This window comes from Amborella trichopoda, chromosome 4 (assembly GCF_054954075.1).
Source record: "Amborella trichopoda isolate Santa Cruz 75 chromosome 4, AtrichopodaSantaCruz75HAP2 v2.0, whole genome shotgun sequence".
Taxonomy (NCBI): domain Eukaryota; kingdom Viridiplantae; phylum Streptophyta; class Magnoliopsida; order Amborellales; family Amborellaceae; genus Amborella; species Amborella trichopoda.
This window is the reverse complement of record NC_142339.1, coordinates 59,713,502-59,736,003: the sequence shown is the minus strand read 5'-3', so window position 1 is coordinate 59,736,003 and position 22,502 is coordinate 59,713,502. Positions and strand designations below refer to the sequence as shown.

Here is a 22,502-nt window from a genome sequence, read left to right as displayed (position 1 = left end):
AAGAGAGAGAGAAAGGGATGAAGTTGTAGGAAAAGATAAAATTTAGATAGTTAGCTTTTGTTTGGGTCAAAATTTATGATAAAAGAAGCCAATTATTGGGTGTCAAAAAGTTAAAAATAGAAAATAAATAGATATTTTTCGTAATAAACTTGTAGTGAGCATTTTTGCTCTTTAAAAAAAGCGCGGGGTAAAAAAAAAATAAAAAATAAAAATGAAGATGGATGAATAGGTAATATAGCTGTTTTACGGGGGCAGGCAGCTGACATGGCCACAACACAGATATAACCCCATATCTTCGAAGAGGGTACGCGGTCCCGCCCCTACCCCAACCCCTACCCTACTCTGTGTCTCACATTTAACGTCAAAGAGGAACGCGGGACCCATCTACTCTACTCAGTGACCAAATTCATTTGAAGAAACGGAGATGACGGACCCTCGGTCCTTCCCCGAAAGCTCGTCGGCCCGGCCTGTCCCTTCCCTTTCCTTTTACTCTCTCTTCCCCCCCACCCACCCACCCATTGGCGAGCGCCGTCTCTCATCGTTGCTTATTCTTCAGCAGACTCCTTCTTCTTCCTCTTCCATTTTTCTTTGTTCGATGTCGCCTCTCTCTCTCTCTCTCTCTCTCTTTTGCTTATTCTTCATCGCACACCTTCTTCTTCCTCTTTGATTTTTCTTTGTTCAATGTCGCCTCTCTCTCTGTAATTTCCTGCCCCCGTGCTTCCCCCTTACAACTTTCTTCTTCTTCTTCTTCCACTTTTCTCTGTTTCTCTTTGTAATGTCCTTCACGCCTGCTTGCCCTTAACACCTTTTCTTCACCCAAATGCGCGTCTCTGTTATGTTTATATTCCTGCGCCATCCCTTTTTTCTAAATCCGTCTCCTTCTCCCAACTATTTAAACTGAACCAGGACCCCCTCTTTCTCTCTTCACCCTTCATTTCCACTGCTTCTCAATAGGCAGAGTTCAATTGCATCCACAGATAAATCATAATCACTACCCTTCTCTTGCCAAGGCCGACCGCATCCACTACGTTTTTTTTCTTTTTTTTGCTTTGGATGCCCTTTTTCTCCCTCTACATCCATTGCAATAATCGCATCCTGAAATTGTTTTCTTGACATACTTCTGCCGTTGAGGGCGCTCTTAGTGAAAAAACAGTTTGGAGAAGCACCTCAAGCAGGGGTCAATATGAAGTTTGGTAAAGAATTCAAGGCACAGATGGTCCCAGAATGGCAGGAAGCGTATATGGACTATGATTATTTGAAGACGGTTTTGAAGGACATCACTCATTTCAAAGAGAGGAGGAAGAATCCAGCACCATCTTCAGGTGGAGCTGTGAATAGGAGGATGACAATGTATAGAGCCTTCAGTGGACTCACCAGACGCTACAGCAACCGCCACCACCAAAACAAAGAAGAGCAGGTTATACTGGTATGCATCTCAATCAAAATTCTGAATCCCTTTACATAGAATACTACGTGGAAATTCGCTATCAGAGAGAGTGTAGTACACTTCATTCAAATCTTCACCTTTGGTTTTGCCTGATTCCATTTGCTTCCTTCTGTTTAGGTCAACAGTCAACGGCAGGATGGGGTGGAAGGACATGAAACAATGTTCCTCAGGTCATTTGATGAAGGTGGTGAATATGAAATGGTTTTCTTTAGAAGGTTGGATGAGGAATTCAACAAGGTCAATCATTTCTACAAGCCCAAGGTCGAAGAGATGGTCAATGAAGCGCACTCCCTAGATAAACAGATGGAAGCGCTGATTGCTTTGAGGATCATCGTCGACAAGCCTGACTTTCTCAATGGATGGACGCCACCACCTCCTGCTGATGCTGCATCCAGACCACCACCACCTCCAGCTAGTGCTCCACTGGGAACTCCCACTCCAGCGAATATCAGAAAGTCAGGTAATATTTTCATTGTGTCAAATTATCGGAGTCTTCTTCAATTCCATTATGACCAAAATTGAGATTTTTTTTCTTCCATGAGTTGAAAACTTTCAGAATCAACATCCACATTTTCTGCAAATGCCTCATCTTGTTGTTATGGAACGTTTTCCAATATCACCTTCTGGTTTTGGTTGAAACAAGGACCCTGTTTCTATGAAACCTGTTCTAATTCAAATCCACAGCTGTTGGCCTTGTGGGTTATAACCATTTTTGGCTCCCAATAAGTTGAGATTAGATTCTGCTCCTTTATGGGTAGGACCCATTTTAGCTCCCAATGTGCTTCTTGAAGTGTACTCCTCCATGTTGGCCATTTTACTTTGGATTATTAAAGTTTGCATTGGGAATAATCAACACTATGTTTGTGTTTCATTAGCAAACTTTTTATCAATCCACTACTGACTTGGATTTTTTTTTTTTTGTTTATATTTTCTCTCAAGAGATTCTATTTCATATGGCAGTTTCACTGTTAAGCCTAGTTTTGGTAGGCATCTATTGAGTAGCAAAAGAAAATTTCATCATTATTCAGTCTTTCAGATCTCATTCTAGGTAACAATTTTGGCAGAAAGTATGATGGACCAGCTGTCAGTGATTGTTAGCCCAGGCAGCTTGATAGGTGGCCTTTTTGCCCTTTAAGTACTAGAGAAAGACCGTAGTTTGTTCCTGAATTGTATATTGTGCATTGTGGTATTAATGGATGGCCCTTTATTTTTGGTTTGGCTGCTTAAACTGAACTGCACTCATGGGTGCCCAACTATTTTTTGGATTTTGAAATAATTTTACCATGATCGCTTTTGAAAATAGGATTAATTTGCAAGAATTCCCCATATCTTTATTTGGTGCATTCTTAGTGCAGAGATAGAATGTTATGGTTGTAATGCTCTACCCGTTTTCCATCAAAGGTCCAATTTGTTTCTTTCATAAATCCTGAACCTATGATGATGATTCTTATACAATTCTAAGTGCATTCAATTGCGACAAACTGATTTTCAAATATCATTTCGTTCTAGACTCACAATATATATATATACACACATACTGACAATAACTGCCTTTACAAAATGTGCAGGCCAACTTCATTTGGAGGTAATAAACGAAGTTGAAATGAGTAGTGATATCAGCGACGACCCTAATGCTAACTCAGCTGGACCTAATGTTAGCAACAGAAAAGCTCCTCCAGAAAAGTTGAATGGCTTGGCTTCAGGACCAGCTCCTCTGGATTTGCTTAAGCATGTGAAGATCAATATCACCCCTGAAACTCCACGCTCTACTATACAGAGCTTATTGATGGACCATAACATTAGAGATTTGCAATTAAATAAGAATGAGCTGAGGAAAACAGAAGAGCGATTGAAAAATGCTTTTATTGAATTCCATAGGAAACTCCGAGTTCTAAAAAGTTACTGGTAATGTTTGGAATCTACCCTTATTTTTTGACAGATAACCGAAGATATCTCTGACATTTTCACTTGAACATGCATTGGCTTTTGTCCTTGTCACATTGGATTTCTCTGTTGGTTTTTCAGCTACTCTTCTCTTGCATATCCTTCTTTTAAATCTGATTTTGAATGATTCTTAACTGTGTATGCATCCATCTTATTTCTGCAATTGGCTGTCACAGCTCTCTGAATCTGCTTGCCTTCTCCAAGATCATGAAGAAATATGATAAGGTCGAAACTATCCTTGGTGCTTTTGTATTTTTCCTGGCTGTGCCTTTTTGTTAAAATTTAATAATCATCGTGCATGCTTTTTCCTTTTTTCATAATTCTGCACATTAATCTCCTTAATTGAACCATAAAATATCGTATCACTTTAGCATTTTATAAACCTGTGATATGTTGGATTTGCTTGTCCTTCTACTTCCTCGGCATTCACCTGTAAAAGCATCTGAACTTCTTAGCTAGAGTGTATCTTCATATCTGGATGTCCTTTCTATGGGCATGATCACTTTGGTTGCCTTCTCGTTATTAACTTAGGGAGCACGTAGTTGTGGTGGATGGGACTGCATTTGTTGTTCAAACTAGTGTTCGAGTGTTCGGGCAAGAATGTTTGGACGTGCCCGAGTAACTCGAGCTCGAGTATCCCTGAGTTGGGTGTTCAACTTGGGGATCTTAAAATATTTTTACAAAATATCCAAAAATTAAGGAATTTATTTTGGCCATGAATACTTATTGTTACATTTTCCCTCCTTCTTGGATTATTTCTAAAATACCCCTGGTCGCAAATTGATTTTTTCAAAATTCATTTTCACTAATTTTTTAACCTCATTTAGATGTGTTTTATTTAATTTTACTTTAAACATATTTTCCTTTTTTTTGGGGGGATTTTTTGTACTTTTTATTTTTTAAACACGTTTTTTGCTACTACACTACTCAGTCCAACTTGGGCGAATTAATTCAGACTCTGGCAGGGTACTCGGCTTGGGCCTGGGCCGAACACCCGGCCCGAGTCGCTCTTTCTAACACTGGTTCATACCAGAGTTTCGTAGAAACTCCATTTGTTGTTCATGGCAGATGGGACTGCATTATGGATATAGAATTTCCTCACAAGATTCTGTTTAGGTTAGAAATTCCATTCATTTCGTGTATGTAACTTGTTGCAGTCATTCAAATCAAAAGTAATGGTCTTCAAAGTAGTATGACTTGTTAGGAATCATTGTTATGACTTTAATGTGCCTTTAGCGTTCATCCTTTAGTAATTGCAGGTTAAAGTACATATTATTTTCTGCAGAAAGTGATTTTCTCCCCTTTATGACAGCTATCTGGAAGGCATGCTTCCCGATCTTACTTGGATATGGTGGATAAGTCTTACCTTGGTAGCTCTGAGGAGGTTGGTCTTTATCTTTATTTGAAAATTTTAATTACAAGGATAGATGTTTTATTTTTTATTTCTAATTTGTGTTGCATGAATGACAGGAGTTGCTTCACATTTACATTGATGTTTTCACTAATATTTTCATGCGGTGGTTACATTGCCTGAAATTTTCAGCAGCAATTGTGTAGCCATTTGGTTACTTGTCTAATTGGTTCACATTATTTTCACAGGTAAATAGACTTCTGGAGAGGGTAGAGGCGACCTTCATCAAACACTTTGCTAATTCAAATCGTGTGAAAGGCATGAATGCTCTGCGACCAAAACCCAAAAGACAAAAGCATAGAATAACATTTTTCGTGGGTAAGCTAGCTCTGTTTTGCCCTTTTTTGATGCATGAAGGAGTTTTACATGGATGCCACTTTTCTTTTTCTTGGTACTTACTTGACTTCTGTAAGTATTTTGATCTATGAAGCAATTACTCACCCAAATCATTCACAAAAATTATGTCAAATTCTTTTTCATCCTAAAACCATGTAAAATGAAATCCATTACAAGAGCATTTAATATCCCCTTCATCAGCATGTTTCAATCCTGACAGTTTCAAATAGCAAAAAACTGATTGGCCTAGACTAGGATGGTACTTTTAACATTCCACAGATGCCATAGAACGTTTAAGTTTTCTCAGAATATGAATATGCTTTTATGAAGGAACACACCTTGAGGACTACATAGAGTGCATAATTTTGAAAATAGTGGCCAGAATAAAACGATTACAAAGTACACTAACATGCAACTGATTTAATTTTCTTTTCTCCGTATTTCGCACTTTAACTAATGTTTTTATGAATACGAAGATTTTCTTGCTAAAACCTTTGACAGGTAGTCATGCATTGGTCTTAGTTGTGCTTCACGCCCACTCCAAACGTTAATGAATGATTATTGTTTTTGATTTACTGTAATAGAGTCACCCAATTTGATTTAGATTCATATTTGGCGACAAATATGAGCTTGTTCATGTTATTAGATTTTGTGGATGGCCAAAACTCCTCTTGGGTTTGTCTCATCTTTATTTTAAATCAAGCTTTGGCAGATCCTACATCTGGGTATCACAGCAAAGCATTAGGGAGGTCAACCCGCCCATTTTTCTGTCTTTCAAGGGCAGTATATGCAGTATGACTTTGACAGACTTCCCAATTTGTACCATGTGATCCTGCAGAAGCACATGTTTTAATCAGTGTTATATGACTTTCTCCTCCACTCATATGGGTCCTTTGAGAATTGGATGACCCTGTGCATATGTGCTGAGTAAGCCCTGGAACTATGACCGGAGGTTTTTCATGTGAAATACCTTTATGGATGGATTGTGGGGTGTTTCATGCATTGTCAAACATTTGTCTCCTTGATTAAGCTTGACTTGAGCCTTCTATACAGTAATGATACGGACCTAACATGGAAATTCTTATTGTTTTAGTTAAAGATTCCTTCAAACATTAGAAAATACTTGTACCTTTATTCCAAGAAAAGCATGGCAGCATGTTGCTTTGGAGGATAATATTTCACTCTTGTGTGACTAAAGCATTTTATTATTCTATATATTGTAGGTTCTGATACTTCTGTGTTTACCTGCATCCTCTATATTTCAAATCAATGAAACAAAGTTCCTTGAAGTTATTCTCATGTAGAACATGTTAGATTATTGAGATTCTTAAGCTTGATTGACTAGTCTGCCTGGAGGCTTCTTAGAGATTCAAGTACATGAAGAACCAATAAAAAATTTTACATAAACAGTCCGTAACTTCAGCATTATATGTGATATTCCTTATACTCTAGTGGTATGGAACTCTTTTCTGTAAACATTTGTTGAAGGTCTTAAATCCACATTTACTTATAATAAAAAGAGTATTTGAGAAGAATTTTTGTATTTATATATATTTTTTGATAACCTAATCAGAGTTCATAATTCTTATTTTAGTATTCTACGAAATTTTTTTAGCTTCATGTTGTAAGATCACGTCCTTATATGGAATGGCCCCTATCAACTTCAAGCAGTTCTAATTTTTTTATTTTACTTTGACCTTTGAATCTAACCACTTCTTTGGCAATTTTCAGGGCTCTTCGCTGGTTGCTCTGTGGCTCTCATATTAACGATTGGTATATTGATCCGAGTTAGGCAGCTTCCTAACGAAGTGGGCAGTACTCAGTACATGGCTGTCATCTTTCCCCTTTATAGGTAACTTTTGAAGTTTGCCTGCTCAAGGGATTGGACTATTTATTTATAAATACAATAAAATGCAATACTCATAATAAAGGGTATTGGATTTCGCTTGTATTCCTTTGGTAAGAGTGCGTGGTTCTTTGTAATTAAGGTTTCTCCCTTTTTCGTTTTTTTTGGGGGCAAAATTAAACTGTTTTATTCCACCATTCTACAGCAAAAATTTCTAGAACCTTGACCAAACTACCACACAATAAGATCACTCAGATTTGCACTAAAAGCAGGCCATCTAGTTTGCCATGATGTAAGATGGAAATTCACAAACTATTTTATCAAATTTAGTCATTACGATCAATATGCAATATTTCAGTTGAACAATGTGTGAAGCATAGCATTGATTCAAGATTTACGGTGATGGGTTCATGTTTGTTGTTTAATGTTATCTTATCTGTTGGTGCTCCAGAAAACTGCATTTGCTATCTTGAGGATATTATAGAACCTGGATTGCAATGTTATTCACAATAAGCTAGCTCGTTATTCTTGAGTCGGATGGACCTCTATTGGAAGCAAATTATGATTTACTCGCTGCAAAAAAAAAAAACGAAAGTCTGTAAGCTCATTTATGAGTTTCGGTGTCCCTATGGTCAATTTTAGCTGAATTGGTTGGTTTGCAGAAGCAGTTTTTTTGTTTTTGTGGTTGTCTTGCATGTTTTCCTTGTGTCAGTTGCTGACTAGTGAATAAAAACTTCTTTCCAAGTTGGAAAAACTTGCCACGCCAACTTGACTCCACCAGTGCGCAAGTTGTTCAATGGAAGACTCCAGATGTTCCCAAGGTTTTTTTGGTTTGCATAATTTTGTTGATTTCACCAACAAATGGTCAATTCTAGGCTGATAACATTGTGGTATGCTTGGTTGACAAGTTAGGTTTGATTCCAATACTTGATACTTCATTTTTCTTGAAATTTTCGCACGAAATTATGGAAAGCTTGCTGTGTTGTTCTGAGTTTACTATTTGACTTAGGAGCTGACTCAGATTTGGCAGCAAATGAGTTGGCCCCCAAGTTCAAGTTTTTAAACACTTAAAGCTGTGATAGACATCCTGCTTGTGGTTCTCATCATCTTACCATGTATTACTCTTGACTTACAAGATATCAAAACTCTTTGCAGCTTATTTCTGTACATTGTTCTACACATGTTGATGTATGCTGCAAATATCTACTTCTGGAAGCGTTATCGTGTCAATTATCCTTTTATATTTGGATTTAAGCAAGGAACAGAGTTGGGCTATATAGAAGTCCTGCTTCTTAGTTCTGGTCTTTCTGTACTTGCACTAGCAAGTGTCATCTCCAACTTGGACATGGAGATGGACCCCAAGACAAAAAGCTTTGAAACATTGACAGAACTGGTCCCTCTTGGTTTGACAACGGTATGATTCTTTCAGGCAACTGCTTTTTCTTAGTATGTGGATGCTACATGTTGAGTGAATGGATGTTGTTAAGCTATATGCCAAATTGCTAGGTTTTAAGTTACTTCCTTCTAGCATGGTCCTTTAATGAATGTGACAGCAATGGAATACTTCAGAAAATAATGTGAAAGTTGGATTTCTGACATCTTGTCTTTCGATGCAGCTGGTTCTCCTTATATTATTATGCCCTTTCAACATTATTTATCGTTCAAGTCGCTTCTTCCTACTTCAATGTGCATTTCATTGCATTTGTGCTCCTTTCTATAAGGTGAGCAATAAATCACAATGTAGGAAAAAATAGCAACAGAGAAATTAAAAAACATCTTTTTGACTATTAAAATAACTTATTAATTCCTTTTGCATGCACAGGTCATACTTCCTGATTTTTTCCTCGCAGATCAGCTAACAAGCCAGGTCTGCTATCATGAACTCTAGATTGTTGTATTTTTCCCTTGAATATATTTCAAATTCTTTGCATGTCAATTTCCATATTGAAATAGGCATGGTGATAATCCAGTAGCTTTTGATAAATCGAAGTGCTAATTCCGTGATGAGTTGACCCATTGATGGTGCAGACAATGTTAAAAAAAACGGATTTGGGTGCCTGGCTGCCTAGGCGGGCGCCCAGGGACAGGATGCCCTCACCAAAATCAAACCCCCACCCCCCCCCCCCAAATATAAGACACTAAGTATTACTTATAACTGAATATATAATACATTTTAAGACTTTAGTTTCACTTTCACATAAGACTTAACCCATTAAGATATCACATAATCAATTATTTATCAAATAAACTAAAACAAAAAAAATAGAATATCAAAATAAGACACATTATAAAACAAAGGAATCAATTATTGATAAAAGAATGCGATATATGCTCAATTTCATTGTCCAAGTGAGAAAAAATCAGTCTTTTAACTACAAACATATAAATATATTGTAAAAGAAAAAAAAAAAAAAAAAAGCTCATGATTCATGACATAATATGTTGTGACAAAATAAAATCAAAACCCTCTTTCAAATATGATAATACTTTAAAAATATCAAAATCAAATCGACGTTGTTGCAAACCTCGTTTATTGGGTCGCCAAAAGTTCTCAAAACCAACTTTTAGAAGCTCCAAATCCACCCACGAACTATTGCCTTCGTTTTGAGAAGAAATTGAAAGAATAAAAAATTTATCGATCTTTCAATAAATCACAAAAGAGTGGTTTTTGAGAGGTTTTTCTCGCCCTAAAGGCCACAGATTTTCTATTGGGGGTTTAGAATACCCCCTAAAACCCATTTCTCCCTTTTCAGGGGAAAAGTTTTTACATATTTTACCCTCACCCAAGGGTTTTTTTCCGCCGCCCGCAAGTTGTCATGGGCCGGCGCCTAGGCCGGCGCTCAGACAATAGCGCCTAGGTGGCGCCTTGACTGCCTAGGTGGGCGCCCAGAAGCAAAAACGCATAATGCCTCCGCCTAGACCGCGCCTAGGTGTTTTTTAAATTTTTTCACCTTGCGGCCACCTAGGTGGTCTGGCGGCCGAATTTTCGAACATTGGATGTGGACATTTGTGTGGTTCCGTATTCCGCTCTGTGTTTACAACACTTCCTTATCAACTAGCATGTGATAATATCCTTATTTTTTCTTATATAACTACAAATGAATTTCTCAAATAGGTTGTATTTGATGGAAATCATGAAAGCATTTGATAAAGTGTCAACCTACTTGTGGTTCTTGACTCGAGTTTGTTTGGATTGATTTCAGGTACACGCCATTAGGGGTTTATTAGGATATGTTTGTTACTATGGTTGGGGAGACTTCAAGCGTAGAGTAAATGGTTGTAGCAGCAGTAGTGTATATACGAGCTTCTTTTTCATTGTAGCAGTGATTCCATATTGGAGCCGTTTTCTGCAGGTAAATTTAGTGAACATTCTTTATCTCAAAGACATGTAATCATTATATTTTCTTGTTGACATGAATTTAAATCCCTATGAGGTCTTAGCATAATTTACTCATCGTAAAACCATGGTTATGTCAACAGGCAAAGAATGTGCTTATTGTGTGATTCAATTTTATCATGTACATGTGAGATTATACTACCATGTGTAGAAGATTCAATGTTCATTGTCATAGTCACTTGTTCTGTTAAAAAAAAAAAAATCTGAAATCAATTATGTGAGCATTAACAAATATCAGATTTTCTCGAGGACAAGTCAATTTTAGGACTTAGTTGCAATTTCATGGAGTTGTGAGGTTATGGACTTTTTGCTTCCATAGTTAGTCTTTTGTCTCCTTTTTGATGATATCATGATCATTCTTGCTTTGGGTGTAATGGCAAGAACTTTTCTTACTTGCAAGATTCTAGTATCCTTTTTTTTTTAATTATTATTTTATTGAAGTTGTGTTTCTTTATTTTGTCCTTTTAGACTTGAACTTGAGAAATTTCAATTTGTAGCTATAGCAATGCATGTAACTTTTCCATTACTCATTTAATACAACACAATTCCATTCTAAAAAAAATTCATCTTGAAGCTACAATATCTGAGTGAGAAAAATGGGTATCAGTTACATTTGCCTCGTGTGTAGTTCTTCAATATGAAAAATGCTTACTGAATTGTCATGTCCTAGAGTTTATGGAAATGTAACCCTGGTGTTTTTCTCTTTTCGTTTTTGATTGATAGTTTTATCCTGATAGTTATCAGCATCCAGCATAACGATCATGCGTCAAGATATATTCATTGTTAATTTGAATGTAGTGTTATTGTTATATATATCTCAAGTGTTGAGGCTTAACACTTTTTGCAAATAAAGCATGCATTGTTATCAAGATGTTATGATGGTTGACAGTACCTGTTCACCCAATAACCTTAAACAAGTTGGTTAACAAATAGCTGTTCACTATTGCCCCAGTTCAAATCCTATAGCTAAACTTCCCCCCTCCCCCCACAACAAACAACAAAAAAAAGAAGAAGAATGAAATCCTTTAATTGTTCTTTTACCAAAATTCCCAACAATCTTACTATTTGTATTGTAGATTTTCTTTTATGAACCCCCCCCCCCCACAAACAACAAAAAAAAGAAGAAGAAGAAAATCCTTTAATTGTTTTTTTACCAAAATTCTCAACAATCTTACTATTTGTATTGTAAATTTTCTTTTATGACTGTGTTTTGTCTATGAACAGTTTCTCTGAGGAGTTTGTTACCTTCTCATTTGTGATATTTTTCCAAAGTCACGTGGCCCAAATTGTGATAGGTGTGTTGGTGTTGCAGTGTCTCCGCCGTCTGTATGAAGAAAAAGATCCTATGCAAGGATATAATGCGATCAAGTATTTCTCAACAATCGTTGCTCTTGTACTGAGGACTAGTTTAAGCGTTCAGAAACGTGAGCATTGGAGGATCCTGGCTGTAGTATCATCGGTTGTTGCCACTCTTCTTGGCACATATTGGGATCTCGTCATAGACTGGGGACTTTTGCAACCCAATTCCGAGAACCCGTGGTTGCGAGACAAACTCCTAATTCCTCAAAAAAATGTGTACTTCATAGCTATGGTAAGAAGAAGAAATGCATCTCATTGTTCCTTGAAGTATGTGCTAAATACACTGAATAACAGAAATCTGCATGGATGTTATAATGTATTGGAGTAGCTATATTAGGCCACTTGATTTAGATTAAAATTTCTCTCTTTCCACCATTGGCACAGGTTCTAAATGTCATCCTGAGACTAGCTTGGTTACAGACAGTTTTGGGTTTCGAGATACAGGGAATCCATTTCACGGCTTTGACGGCAATTGTGGCATGCCTGGAGATCATTCGACGTGGCATATGGAATTTCTTCAGGTTTAATCTCTCAACTTTCTTTGAGCTATATGAATATCCTGGACTATTGAACTATATGTAACTGGGGACTGGAGCGTGTAGCCCTTAGCTTCATGGTCTACCAGATGTTTTTACTCAGTAGTTGTATGCATTTTAAACTACTGCAATTAAAACGGGGAAATTTTGATAATAAAACTGCAACTTGCTCGCACATAAAGGCACACACTTGCACAGAACATGCAAACAGGCACATAGGTTTCAGCTTTTTGCATATCATTCATTGGGTTGATTATTCACCCCCTCTGTTCCCTTAACTCCTTGGACTTGCTGTATTGATTGGATTAGGTTAGAGAATGAGCACTTGAACAATGTCGGCAAGTACCGCGCATTCAAGTCTGTGCCTCTCCCTTTTCAATACGAAGAAGATGACCATGAGGACTAAAAGATTTTCAGTTCAAGAGAAAATGGTGCAGGCTGAATAAACACTCTTTTCGCTGACCCCTCTTGGCAAGTACCGTGCATGCAAGTCTGTGCCGGTCCGTTTCGAATATGAAGAAGATGACCATGAGACTAAGAGATTTTCAGTTCAGGAGAAAATGGTGCAAGCTGAAGACACTCTTTTTGCTGACCCCTCTTGTAGATTGGAGTCAACGAACCCCCTGATTATGCAATTTTCAGTGTAATTTATTGTCGGCTTTGTTCCGGTCTGTAAATAGGATATTCTGTGCAGTTTTTCTTCAGAGTGTTGATTCGTTTGTGTCTTCATTCTGTTGTTTATTTACTTTCTTTGTCAGTTCTTCCCCATGAAGGGATTTTCTGTAATTTGAAGTAGTTTATGCGAGTATTTGTTTTATTCCCTTGTTAATTTGTTCATGTTTATCTGATTCACATCAATGTGTCATTCTTTCCTCTATGGCTTTTTATTTCTCTTTCTTCTAAACTTTTGGTTGGAGACTCTTGCGCAGTTAATGCATTGATACAGGTCCTACTGAAATGGCTTACCATCCAAAGGGTTGAAAATAAAGAACACAAAGTTGATTTGGTTCATGGGGCCACAATGTCTTGTGCCTTTGGAATCAGCAAATTCTTGTGGAATTGTATACAATTACTCAATGGGACCATTAACTTTCACACACAAAGGTATGAAACACCCCAAGGTGGCCGATGTAAAATTGGACGGCTGTGGTGTGCCATTTCTTTATACAAAATTTTCTCAGATGTCAAGCACAATCGATGACACGCTTAGGAAGCGAATTTCTCAGCTAAAGCCTTATGTGAAATTATTTGACAGCTAAAAGTGCTCATGACCTTTCAATAGTGCAATTCTTATTTCCAAAAGTTGGATGATTCCTAATTACAAGATATCATATATTGGGCACTAGGGATTGCTACTTGAACATATATATTTGCTATATTCGCAAATGCACAGGGTACATAACCAGGGACATGTTTAGGCTCGACACGGAAGAATCATGGATATGTTAAGGCTTTGCACGAATTCACTATTCTATGATATCAACGGCCACAGATTCAAGATTTATGAAAAAATGTGGTAAAGTTTGATGCTGGCTGCCCTTCTTAACGGAATCCTTCTCTTTTATTTGGGCTTGGGACCAACCATCATGGAATTAATATTGGGCATTAAAATAAAAATCTGAAATTAGTTATGTTGAGGATAAAAAAATAAAAGGATGGGGTTTTTATGTGTGGGTTGACGTTGTAGATGTGCGCCATGGATCTCAAATCCATCTAAGATATGAATTTGGGATCCAAAGATTGAATTGTCCGTAATCCATTCTATAGTGATCATGAATACTAAAAAGTTGATAATAATAAATTCTAAAAAGTCGATAATAATAAATTCTGAATTGAGAAGTGATTTTTTTAAAAGAAAAATTGTTACACCCTTTATTTAGACTTCGGACAAGTCCTTTATCATTATTATTATTATTATAATTATTATTATTTTACGTCCTACTTAAAGCTGGATGTTAAATGGTCATGCACCTCCCTTACTCATACAACACTTTTTCCAAAATAAAAGAAAAAATGTTACACCCTTTATTTAGACTTTGGACAAGTCCTTTATTATTATTATTATTATTATTATTATTATTATTATTATTATTATTATTGTTATTTTACGTCCTACTTAAAGCTGGATGTCAAATGATCATGCACCTCCCTTACTCATACAACACTTTTCCAAAATAAAATAAAAATAATAATATTGAGCATTAAGATTGAATAACAAAAATTATTCGTATGAAAGAAAAAAATAAATAAAGACCTTAAATTAATAATAATGAGTACTAAAAATAAAAACCAACAATTAGTTATATCAAAGATTAAAGTCATGTAAGTGACAAATACCTGGAGCAAGTTTTACGAACGTACCGGAGTGAGAGCGGGCAAACAAGACCCTTATTAATCCCTTTAACCATATACACACGTTTGGAAAAATTTCTAAGTAAGGCCTCAGCCTTATACCATAGAAGTAAGGTGAATCTCCTCCATTTGAAAATGGTGTTTTAATGTCGGAAAAATCTTACAATTAATCATTTCGAAATTGAGAAGTATGGATATAGAAAAAGAAAAAGATTTCAAGTCCAAAAAATATATATCATGTAACATATTATTAAAACAGTTTATTTTGAAAAAAAATTATCTTGATCCGTACAAATTTTGGAGCTTTAAAATCTATAATCAAGAGTAAAAATAGATTTTATAAATTTTTTTGTTTTTTTTTTTTTAATAATATCATAGAACTTTTAGTAATATCATGGAGAAATACAATTCAATTACACAAATCTATCAAATCCACACCCCTACGCGCCAAATTGTCAGCGAAGGCATTTGCTTCATGATATACGGTTGAAGGACACTGGGAAAGAATTGCAGAGATCCATAACCTCCAGCCAAAAGGACTTTAGTCGCCATGGAGGTCTTGAAACCTTTGTGCACCAATTGATTACATTTTGTTGGTCTCCTTCCATAATACAAGCAGTTTGTAATTGCCTCTAATGAATCGATTTTAGACTACAAGCAGTTGTTAATTACCTCTGATGAATCAATTTTAGGCTTTGAAGCATAGCATACAACTCTGCTTGATTTGCCGATAACCAGCCATAGGGACTAGCATAGGACAAAATTATAATAAGAAAAAACCTATATAAGGTTCCAACGAATTTTAGATTCTATAATCCAAAGTGAAAATAGGTAAATATAAGAAAAAAATTATATAAGATTCCAACCTTGTACTATAGAAATAAATTACATCTTAAAAATCGCTGTTGTGAAGTTGGAAAGCAAGATAATTGATCATCTCAATTTATTCTTTTTTTTGGGTATGAAGTTGGGTATGACGAGCCTCTATTCATTTATTCTTTTTTTTTTTTTATTACGAACCCCCTGTCCATTTTTGAAACCCAAATTTCAATTTATTTATTTTTGAGTAATTAAGTAAGGTACCTTTTTTTTTTTTGCTTTCTTTAGTAATTTAATGGTTTTTTTTATTTAGAGTAACCGAGTGAGATGACAAGCCCCTCCCTGCGCCATTTATGATATCGGTGAGTGGTTTTTAAATGCCTTGGGATTAGATCTGGGGGTGATACCACCTAGACCCCAACCCCATTCTCATCATCATCTACGATTGAGAGGTCATCGAACCCGAACCCAGACCCAGACCCAGACCCAGACCCATGTTTGAGAGTTGGCATAGCACCAAATGAAATGTTCGGTTGGCCTATAATCCATTTTCTTATCGCTGCGTCTCTCTCTCTCTCTCTCTCTCTCTCTGTAGCAGACAGTGCTACCCCCACGTTTACATTTTTAATTTCGCTTAAACTGCATTTCTAAATACAAACAAACAAACCTTTCATGGCGACGCCATTCAATTCCATTGCATCTCGACTCCTCCTAACTTCTTACCAGAAAGAAAGAGAGAGTTATCGCATAATTTGATGGATATGAAGAGGTTTCGGAGGCATTTCTCTGAAACAGGCGGAGACTTAATCAGCAGCACAGATCCAGCAACGATGTCAAGAGAGAGGAAAGTATTAGGAGGAGGAGGGGTGAAAATTGTGAGAGTGATAGGGATATGCATCTTGGGTTGCCTCATAATTTTACCTCTCCTTTTTACCATCTCTCTTCTTTTCCAGGATCATCCACCTCCTACAAAACAGTGGGTTTCAGACGTGAATGAGGAGGAACGCATCACTTCTCTCCGGAAAGATGATGATGAGGAGGAGGGTTTTTGGAAAAACAATTTTGGAGGAAAGCAAGGGAAAGCAGGAGGGAAGAGGAGATTCCATGGACACACCCAAGAAGAAGAAAAAACAGGTGCCTCTTTTATTAGGTTTCCTCGAAAATCATTGCCCCTCTTTTCCAGGAAAAAAAGAAAATCTGGTTTGTTTCCACCATTACCTTGGAAACCAGTTTTTCTCTTGTAGACCTGAACGCTTAAAAAAGGAGGCTTTTTTCCATGCTTCTTGAGTGAGATCTGGTGCTATGAGCTATCTCGCTGTTTGCAAAGTTCACATCACACGGAACCAAATTGGGTCCTGATTCTGTCTTTTCCTTTGTGTTATCAAGCTAATTTATCATCTTCATATGGATCAGAACAAATTCAGTCGGTTACGACCTTGTTAAGTCATTCTACATGCAAATCTTGCTTGAAATTAGTCTTTCTCTGCTTCAGTAACTTCATACTGGTCTGTCCAGTATCCTGCTTTGATGTTGAGTTACTTGGTACTGATAATCCTGAAGCTTATCAATCGACATTGATTATCTTTCTTGGTTCTAAAGATAGTTGTCAATTTGTCATAATGCCTGCAAAAAGAAAATGCGATGAGAAGATGACATGTGACCTCTCTCTCTTAAGCGGCATATTTCCTGAAAGCTCTGTTTCAATTATAATGACCTCCAAGAAAGCTACTATCTTTGGTTTTAGGAATGATCTAGTTGCTAGAGCATGCAATAATGGATCAACAAAAATACGTTCAATTTGTAGCTGTAAATTTTGTTGAAAAGTGGCCTGGTATCTCGGAAAGACAGCTCGTTGTCAAGAAAGAAATCTTAACAAATGCAGCTGAACTTGCACAGTCTCAAAGTAATGTTACCAATTTATCACATGGTGAAATTCATATATTAAGTTAATCTTTTACTCTTTTTCTTTATCAGTAAAAATGTTCAGCAGTTTATGGCTTTCAGTGTCACTTAATTTTACTAATTAATGATAAAAGTATGTCTTTGAATTTGAGTGCCCCTCAATGCTGTGCTCTATGTTGATCGATTTCCCTTTCCTCTGAAATTTGTGAGCTGCATATTTGGAAAATATCATGCTCCTTATTGTTCTTTCCTTCTTTATTCTCTCCATGTTTTTCAGTTCCTGAAGATGGGTTGTCTATGGAAGCACAAAAATCCGAGGACAGACTGCTAGGTGGGCTGCTTGCTGCTAACTTTGATGAAGGAACTTGCCTTAGCAGGTACCAATCTTCATCCTATCGGAAACTGTCACCTCACAAACCTTCATCCTACCTCATTGGCAAAATCAGGAAATATGAAGCCCTCTATAAACAATGTGGTCCAGATACTGAATCATACAATGAAGCTATTACCCAACTCAAGCGGGGGCAACAAATTCGAAGCTCCAGTTGCAAATACTTGGTATGGATTTCATATAGTGGTTTAGGAAACAGGATAGTGACTCTGGCCGCCACATTTTTGTACGCTCTCCTCACTGACAGGGTCTTGCTTATAGACAGAGGAACTGACATGGGTGACCTCTTCTGTGAGCCATTCCCCGAGAAGTCATGGCTGCTGCCACTTGATTTTCCTCTGAACCAGTTTGACAACTTCCATGTAAAATCACCTGAGAGATATGGTCTTATGTTGAGAGACGAGATCATCAATGAAAATGGCACTTCAAGTGGGTCCTTTCCTGCTTTTGTGTATCTCCATCTAGCCCATGACTATGACAAAGGTGACAAGTTGTTCTTTTGTGATCGCGAGCAACTCATCCTCGACGGAATACCATGGCTTCTCTTAAGGTCCGATAACTATTTCGTGCCGTCCCTGTTCCTTGTCCCGAAATTCAGTGAAGAGTTGGAGAAATTGTTCCCTGAGAAAGTCACAGTTTTCCACCACCTCGGTCGTTACCTTTTCCATCCTTCAAATACAGTGTGGGGCTTGATCACTAGGTTCTATCGAGCTTATCTAGCCAACGCAGAGGAAAGAGTAGGCATCCAGATTAGAACGTTTGACACTGGGGTTGGCCCTTTCCAGCATGTTTTGGATCAGATTCTTGCGTGTGCCTTGAATGAGAAATTGCTTCCTGCGGTTTCTCGCGACAAACCTATCATCCCTCCACAACAAACGGGTAAAACAGATAGGAAACCGAAGGTTGTTTTGATGACCTCTCTCAGTGGAGGTTACTATGAAAGGATCAGAAATATGTACTGGGAATACCCAACAGTGACTGGTGAGGTTATAAGTATTTATCAGCCCAGCCATGAGGAACATCAGCAAACAGAGAAGCAGTTCCATAACATGAAGGCATGGGCAGAGATGTATCTCCTGAGCTTGAGTGACACATTGATAACGAGCCCGTGGTCAACCTTTGGTTATGTGGCTCAGGGCCTTGGGGGCTTACGGCCATGGATTATGGTCAAACCTGTGAACCATACTACACCCAACCCAGCTTGCGGTCGGGCTATCTCAATGGAGCCCTGTTTCCATGCCCCTCCTTTTTATGATTGCAAAGCTAAAAGAGGTATCGATACTGGGAAACTTGTTCCTCATGTAAGACACTGTGAAGATATGAGCTGGGGCCTCAAGCTTGTCGGCGAGAACTAGTAGCAGGCAGTAAATGCCCTGCATTTGGGGTATTTTGGTGGTTGTACTTTTACCCAGGCTCAGTATTCTTGCTTTACAGAAGGTTTCATATTGTCATGTATTCAACCAGTGCAGGAAAAGCATGGGTATTAGAAATTTTGGCCTCCAAGATTGGGTTCTCTTGTGGATCCCATTTCATTTTGCAGATGTTCACAAAGCGTGTATCTTTGGCCCTTTATCTGGTGAGTTCGGAAGCACAAGGCATCATTGTAGGAAGTCGAATCCTTCATTTGTAATGTTGGCTGATGTTGATTGACTTGGTTTGAAGCTTTCGTTTAATTATTATGCCTGGTGAGCAATGCTATCTCAACTGGACTGGGCCACCACTTGAAATCAAAGGCAACTTTTAAGCAGTCCTCAGTGATATCCTGGACCTAGCAACCAACCTGCCTGCATTTTTTCTTTTTATGTAATCACGCTGCGATTCTTAAGTGGATCCCCAAATATCAAAGAGAGAAATCTATGTGACTGCATCTTTTCTTTTGTCCAAGAGAGTGAGTCTTGTATGATATTGCTCCACTCTGAATTCCACGCCCAACAAAACCAAGAGAGCTAAGCTCCATTAAGGTGCTTTGGTTTCTTGTGAGGTGTTTGTAGTTTAAAAGTTCTAGTTACTTCTTTTTTTAAGGAAAATGTTTTGACAGGGCTGCAGCCCTATATAAAAAAAAGTAAAGCCTTACCTTAAAACTCACCGAAAATTGTAATTCTGGTGGCGGAAGACCTTCAAATCAGTCATCGCTATAGTTGTCGTAACAAATTCGGATTTCAAGCCCTAAAAATAGCGTATATTGTAACACAGTATCTAAAATGTCTATTTTGCCCCAAAATTAAGTAAGTGTTCATGGATCTACAAGATCTGTACTATTCTTTGAGTTTCAATTTTCTTTTGACCAATGATGGAAATTAATTCTAGAGCCATCACGGAGATTTCCGATGCTTAAAGTACTTTCCGGATGAGGATATGAGGTGAGGTGTTACTTTATTTTTCTAAAGCCTATGCTTTTAGAAACTGCATCTTTTTTAAGTAAAAAGTTTATATAAGGTTGCAACCTTAAAAATGTAGAATTAAAGGTGAACCTCAAAAATTCATCATAAAAGGATGTTTGGATGTTGGAAAACCCTTTAATTGATTATCGCAACATCGAGATGTATGAATATGAAAAAAACAAATATATTTCAAGGTGGCAGGATAAAAGACTGTGGTCAATTGTAATAAAAAAAAAAAAAAAAAGAGTAAATGACTATAGAATTAATTTCCAGAGCCACTCACTTTTCACATGGTTTTAAAAGTTAACTATTTCATATAGTTTTAAAAGTTAAAACCATATGAAATATGGCAACCAGAGTCACTATCCTATTTATAGAGCATAGAGAAAGAGGGTAATACACTTAAATCCAGTGAAAATCTCTCTCTCTAAAGATCATGGTTTTGAGCATCATTGTCTCAAATTAAATGGTTTTTTGGTGTTTCTCGACAAAGTTGGGTCCATATTTCCTGTTTAATATTAATTATTTATTTTGCATTATTATTAGGATGGATTAGCGTTTTATTATGCAAACAAAAAAGTTCTAAAAAAAAAAAGGGTAATGCGAATTGGTTCTGAGGGGGCATTCCGAGAATTGAACTCGGGACCTCTCGCACCCTAAGCGAGAATCATACCACTAGACCAAATGCCCATTTGATGATGGTGGATAAATAATTAATAATTAATTTACTTATTTTTCCTTTTTCCCTCCATCGAGTTCTGAAAATTGGACAAGTAAACTGAGGCCTTCCAAAAATCCAATTCAGATCAACAAAACGAATCGAACTATTTTCTCGTGTAAGAATCAGCCCAAAAAAACCAAAAATTGAAAAATAAAGAGAATATATGATAGGTGGGAAGTGGGCGATTCGGCCAGTTGGGATCAGCTCATTCTTTGGCACACTTTGAGTTGGATCAATTCCTAATTTCGATTAAAAAATGATTTTGATCCGGACCACCATTTTTAAAATTTAACAAACGAAACGAATGAATACTTTGTTAAAACGTGAGAATATTTGAACCCTCTCTCTTATATTCAAGGATTACATGCATGGATACGCATGCCAAATGTTTTTGGCACACATCGCATGCCTGCCACCAAGGATGCAGCACATGTTGAACCCGAAAACTAACCTACGCTCACCTAAATTCCACCTCCCGTGTTATCCAAATTTCTTCATCATAACATATTTTAAGATTAGTATTTCTGATACATCCGTGTATTCCAAACCATATTTACAATTCATTCATTTTTAAGGCAACATTAGCACTATTTTTTTAGCTTCATCAAGTGTTAACAATGGTACTAAAATTGTATATGATAGGAACCATCACACAAATGCCCATCTAGAAACGACGACGAAGGAGACCTTTTTTTTTTTGCAGTCAGATCCCTAGCAGTCTTTCCTCGTCTGATGCCAGAAATCTTTGTGATTCCAGGCGAATCAATATTTACTAAACAGTGTTGATCCATGAACTCTTGAAATATACAGTCCAGAAAACATGTTACACAACAAATAATTTCCAGAGGTGCCAATTCAATTATCAAATTATGAATAATATGTTCATGAAGTTAAAAAAAAATTCATTTTTTTTTTCATGTCTAAATTTATAGAGTGAGATCCACGGAGGTAAGATTGGTTTTAGGCAACGGAAAAGAACGGGAAGGGAAAATTTTGTAAAATAAAAAGATCAATTTTGTAAAAAAAAAAAAAAAAAAGCACAACTAGAGGGCTAACCGTCCAAAATTTTAAATTTTAAGGGGATTTTGGTGAACTCAAAAGGCTACTTGGGATAAAAGTTTCAGGGAAGGAGGTAAAAGTCATTTTTCCTAAAAAATAATAGGCTGAGTCATGCCCATCCTGAGCCCTACTCAACCTGATTATGTTCCTACTAGACCTAGATATGACCAAACCTAGCTCTCGAGTCCATACTTTTCTACCTAGATCCAACTCACCAGTTTTGTGGTTAAGAGAAAACTCGGTTTGCTTTAGCGGATAAATATATATATGGCATTTCATGAGATGTTACTTGCAACATCCAACATCTAACCAGTCAAGGGTATGGTTCTTATTTGTAGAAGTAAAGTTGTGACATTGGACATTGTCTAAGTTTAATTGAATTATGTAGATTTGATACATCTTTTAGGACAATGTTAAAAAGTAACAAATTTTTAAGATAATATGAATCTACACCATCCTAATAAAAATAGTGTTGATTATTGCAAGCTTACTTCTACAAATAAAATTGCAATTTTATATAAACTTTTGTCTGGCCCGGATAGATAACAGCCAAGTCTTTTCATGTACCTTATGCTGGTGTAAGTCTCCCGGAAGTCCAAAA

General features: G+C 37.0%; 2 protein-coding genes and 1 non-coding gene across 5 annotated transcripts; 2 read left to right on the top strand and 1 right to left on the bottom strand.

Annotated features, from left to right (window-relative positions):
- Nucleotides 1-308: 308 nt before the first annotated feature.
- On the top strand, nt 309-13,105 carry LOC18422050 (phosphate transporter PHO1 homolog 3). 3 transcript variants are annotated; one of them, XM_006827262.4, is made up of 14 exons: nt 309-1,426; nt 1,565-1,907; nt 3,016-3,352; nt 3,568-3,616; nt 4,704-4,775; nt 4,991-5,120; nt 6,870-6,990; nt 8,140-8,398; nt 8,601-8,705; nt 8,807-8,851; nt 10,188-10,337; nt 11,694-11,972; nt 12,125-12,261; nt 12,586-13,105. In XM_006827262.4, the coding sequence occupies exons 1-14, from the start codon at nt 1,184-1,186 to the stop codon at nt 12,680-12,682; spliced, it is 2,367 nt and encodes a 788-aa protein (XP_006827325.1). In that variant the 5' UTR covers nt 309-1,183; the 3' UTR covers nt 12,683-13,105. The 3 variants fall into 3 exon arrangements, 1 of the variants encoding a protein (XP_006827325.1); XR_016055107.1 differs by having other exon boundaries at nt 314-1,426; nt 7,436-8,398; XR_016055108.1 differs by lacking the exons at nt 8,140-8,398; nt 8,601-8,705; nt 8,807-8,851; ... (2 more) ...; nt 12,125-12,261; nt 12,586-13,105 and adding exons at nt 7,436-7,634; nt 7,730-7,963 and having other exon boundaries at nt 314-1,426.
- Nucleotides 13,106-15,532: 2,427 nt separating this feature from the next.
- On the top strand, nt 15,533-19,624 carry LOC18422049 (galactoside 2-alpha-L-fucosyltransferase). The gene is made up of 2 exons (XM_006827261.4): nt 15,533-16,581; nt 17,627-19,624. Exons 1-2 carry the CDS (start codon nt 16,203-16,205, stop codon nt 19,093-19,095), a joined length of 1,848 nt encoding a protein of 615 aa, XP_006827324.2. The 5' UTR covers nt 15,533-16,202; the 3' UTR covers nt 19,096-19,624.
- Nucleotides 19,625-20,739: 1,115 nt separating this feature from the next.
- On the bottom strand, nt 20,740-20,811 carry TRNAP-AGG (transfer RNA proline (anticodon AGG)). The gene has a single exon. It is a non-coding gene; the product is annotated as a tRNA-Pro (tRNA).
- Between the last annotated feature and the right edge of the window lie 1,691 nt (nt 20,812-22,502).

Excerpts from the sequence above, each read along its gene's own strand:
- LOC18422050 (XM_006827262.4), top strand. The coding sequence starts at position 1,184 with ATGAAGTTTGGTAAAGAATTCAAGGCACAGATGGTCCCAGAATGGCAG. Across the intron at positions 1,427-1,564 it reads AAGAAGAGCAGGTTATACTG|GTCAACAGTCAACGGCAGGA; the intron begins GTATGCATCTCA and ends CCTTCTGTTTAG. Across the intron at positions 8,852-10,187 it reads CAGATCAGCTAACAAGCCAG|GTACACGCCATTAGGGGTTT; the intron begins GTCTGCTATCAT and ends GATTGATTTCAG.
- LOC18422049 (XM_006827261.4), top strand. The coding sequence starts at position 16,203 with ATGGATATGAAGAGGTTTCGGAGGCATTTCTCTGAAACAGGCGGAGAC. Across the intron at positions 16,582-17,626 it reads CCAAGAAGAAGAAAAAACAG|TTCCTGAAGATGGGTTGTCT; the intron begins GTGCCTCTTTTA and ends CATGTTTTTCAG.